Here is a 3124-nt window from a genome sequence, read left to right as displayed (position 1 = left end):
TTGATCACACAGGTTAAATCTGAGCTTCTTCACAAAATATGATAGTTTGTTCATTTTGGATGACATAAAACTACATCAAGACCTACAAAAATTACTCACTAAACTCAGCACACCCTTGTCTTCTACTTAAAAAGCTGTGGTTGTTTAAAGAGGCATTCTTTTCAGTTCTTAGACAAAATTACTACAGCACTATTTAAATAGCACTGTCATTTTAATGCCGGGTAGAAATAATATGCAAGAATCACTGCAGAAATGGTTTCCTTTTTTGTTAAATGATAAATTTGAGAAAATTATTAAAAATTAACCAGTTTCAAGCGTATCTGATTTCAAAATTGGCTTCTCGAGCCAGTTCTGCAAGGCTTGAATTGGTGTAGAAACTCACTTGACTTTATTACTAGAAGTGATAATAAACATGACATAATTCAAATTCATCTTGCAATTATGCTTTTTCTGATGCTTATTTTGAGTACTTCTATGATAAGAAATATGAATGATATGGACATAAAATATAATTTTCTAGGACCCATAACTTTTAATACTTTACCATAACATTAGGATTCAATAAAAATTTGGTGGCTATCACATGTAAAATATTAGTGATATTAATTTTATGTTTGCATAAAAATAAGCTCTAGAAAAATATTTTTTTTCAGTAAAAATTCTTGAAACCCCTGGGCACCAATTTTTGAGGTGAATCTGAGCAGATGTTAGGAATGCCACAACATGATGAGAAATTCATGTTCCTTTAAAAATAGCACTAAGTCTTGCTGAAAGGACAGCAATAAAGCAGATGTGAGGAACACAGTAAAGGTCTTAACGGGAGATCTTGAAATGCTGCCTGGCTACTTTCACATTTTTATATCATCAGGAAATTGACATGACTTACAGTATTTTTAAATTGTTATCTGGAAAGGATTTTTATTTTATTTTTTGATTTCAAATATATTTTATTTCTTCAGTTGTGCTATTTTTAAATGAGCAGTAGAATGTGTACATCACAAGTTGGGTCTGAAACAATTCTGTATTATAATAATAGTGATAATTATTTATTTTTCCACTCTTTTGGGGTGACTCGGCCAACAGGAAATGGGTTCCATAATATTCCCATCTGTGTAGTTAAAAACACCCATGTAACAACACCGACAATGGCTCCCCTAGCTAGCACAGTATCGCCATATTTGTCATGAAAATTTGGTGAGTGTTTCATATGGGTTTGTCTTGCTGCAATACGCTGAATGGTTTGCCTCTTGAGACCATTCAGCAGCGCCCATTTGGCCAAGGGAAACATCATAAGGCTTGATAGGATCGGAGTTGATGGCAGCTACTGTTCTATTTCATTGCTCTCAGCCAGTGGAGAACCTCCTGAGTGTGTTCAAGGTCTTGGGTTTGATTCCTAGCTCTGCAGAGAAAATGAAGCCCAGATGCTTTCTTCAGAAAGATCAAGATTTGGCTTCTAACATCGTAACCGGCAGCGGCAGAAAGAAAATGGTGCCGCGAAAAAATTGTTGTCAGTCAATTTTATGGACCGGAAGACAGGAATACTGTTGGAAAGGATTTTTAAATTTTCGCCAAATAGTAACGATCAGAAACTGAAAATATGTATGTTACATTTAGGACAGTTTCATGAATATCTTGCAAATTTTTTACTTAAAAAATGTTACAAATTTTATTTGAAAGGGGTGAGACCTCTACAAAAGCATGCACATCTTCATGTATAAGAAGGTAGCTATCGAGAAATATATTCTGGCTGTAAAACCAAGGATGGGATATATTTATATATTTCAACATCTTGGATGTGATTTAAAGGTCGCTATGCATTATAGTTTGGAAATGTAAATTGTTCTGTCATCTCTAAAGATAGCTTATCTTTTCTAAAATATTTCATTCACAATATTTATTATTGATTTTTATCATATTTGATTTATGTTATTTTCATAAATTGTTTCTTGAGGTAAAATTGCACTTGGTTAAATAGTAATTTAAAATCTGTCTTTCATGAATATAATAGAAAAGTTGTGCCATGACACATTTTTAAAAATGGTGTTCTACTTGAGGACTCTCATTTTTCTGGACTTGGCATAAATAACTGTATAAATTTCTTGTCAGTAGATACTTTACCTGGTAAGAAAATAACTTGAAACTGGCCAAGCAGGAAAGTGTTTTAGTTTATATCTTATTAGAGATACAATAATGGTTTTCTCTTTTAGAAATGATTCATTCTTGTAATTAATCTATTGAGGATACGTAATGAAGTTATTTGACTAAAGAAAACATGCTTTTACCGGTTGAAAACATTTGAGAGTTGACTTGCTAGACAGTTGACCATACAGTTGTTTAAGAATTTAAATTCTATTTTTTGCTAGTTTTTAAAGGTAGCATGCATTAGGCCTACAGTCACTCTTTTGCTTACATTTTAAATCAACTGGTTAGTTGTAGATATTTTTTGATACTTTGTTTCTGCTATATTTTGTTGTGCTTCTAGGTGATGAAGTTTTAAAATCATTTCCATAACTCAGGAACTTTTGGGAAGTATTCTGGAGTGCTGGTCAGATGTAAATCTATTTTGATTTTTGCTTTTTCTGTCTTTTTATGTGGGTCTTATTACCACTGACTGAAAATTGTGAAGAAGGATAATTACATTTGTATAGATATGTATTATAGTATATAAGGATTTTAAAGTGAATTATCTGTTTTGATCATTAAAAAAAGTTACTGAGGTGGTAGACAGCATATTTCCACCAGCTAAACAAGGATCAGTTACACTGTCTGCCCACAAATTTGAGGGATTCTCATAAAACTAGACCAGATCTAGTGTCTTTGACGCAGATCAATTGTTCTTATTTTAGAACTCACTGTCCCTTGACAGAAATGAAGAAATGTTCAGATATAGTACTACTTATTTTGGTTTGAGAGTTATGTGAACAGAAAATGAGCCAAAGATTGCCCCAAACAAAAGATGTTTTAGTGTCATTAAATGTAATGCATTACAAGTCACATACCTTTACTGAGACTCATTCTTAAGCTGATCAAGATCATGATTCATGATTCATTGCTATATAAAATTAAAATGTTTTGATTGTGGATGTAGCTCATTGGTGGAGTAGTACATGCATAGCATGGCAAG

General features: G+C 32.5%; 1 protein-coding gene across 1 annotated transcript; it reads right to left on the bottom strand.

Moving 5' to 3' along the window:
- Positions 1–1042: 1042 nt before the first annotated feature.
- LOC147829997 (cytochrome c oxidase subunit 7B, mitochondrial-like) lies at positions 1043–1297 on the bottom strand. The gene has a single exon (XM_087197382.1). It carries the CDS (start codon positions 1289–1291, stop codon positions 1043–1045), a length of 249 nt encoding a protein of 82 aa, XP_087053508.1. The 5' UTR covers positions 1292–1297.
- Positions 1298–3124: the final 1827 nt, after the last annotated feature.

The sequence above is a fragment of the Heterocephalus glaber genome, unplaced genomic scaffold, assembly GCF_053883595.1.
Source record: "Heterocephalus glaber isolate CG9 unplaced genomic scaffold, H.glaber_assembly_v1.0 deba00000347, whole genome shotgun sequence".
NCBI classification, from domain to species: Eukaryota; Metazoa; Chordata; class Mammalia; order Rodentia; family Bathyergidae; genus Heterocephalus; species Heterocephalus glaber.
The sequence above is the reverse complement of the archived record's forward strand: the minus strand, read 5'-3'. Positions and strand labels throughout refer to the sequence as shown.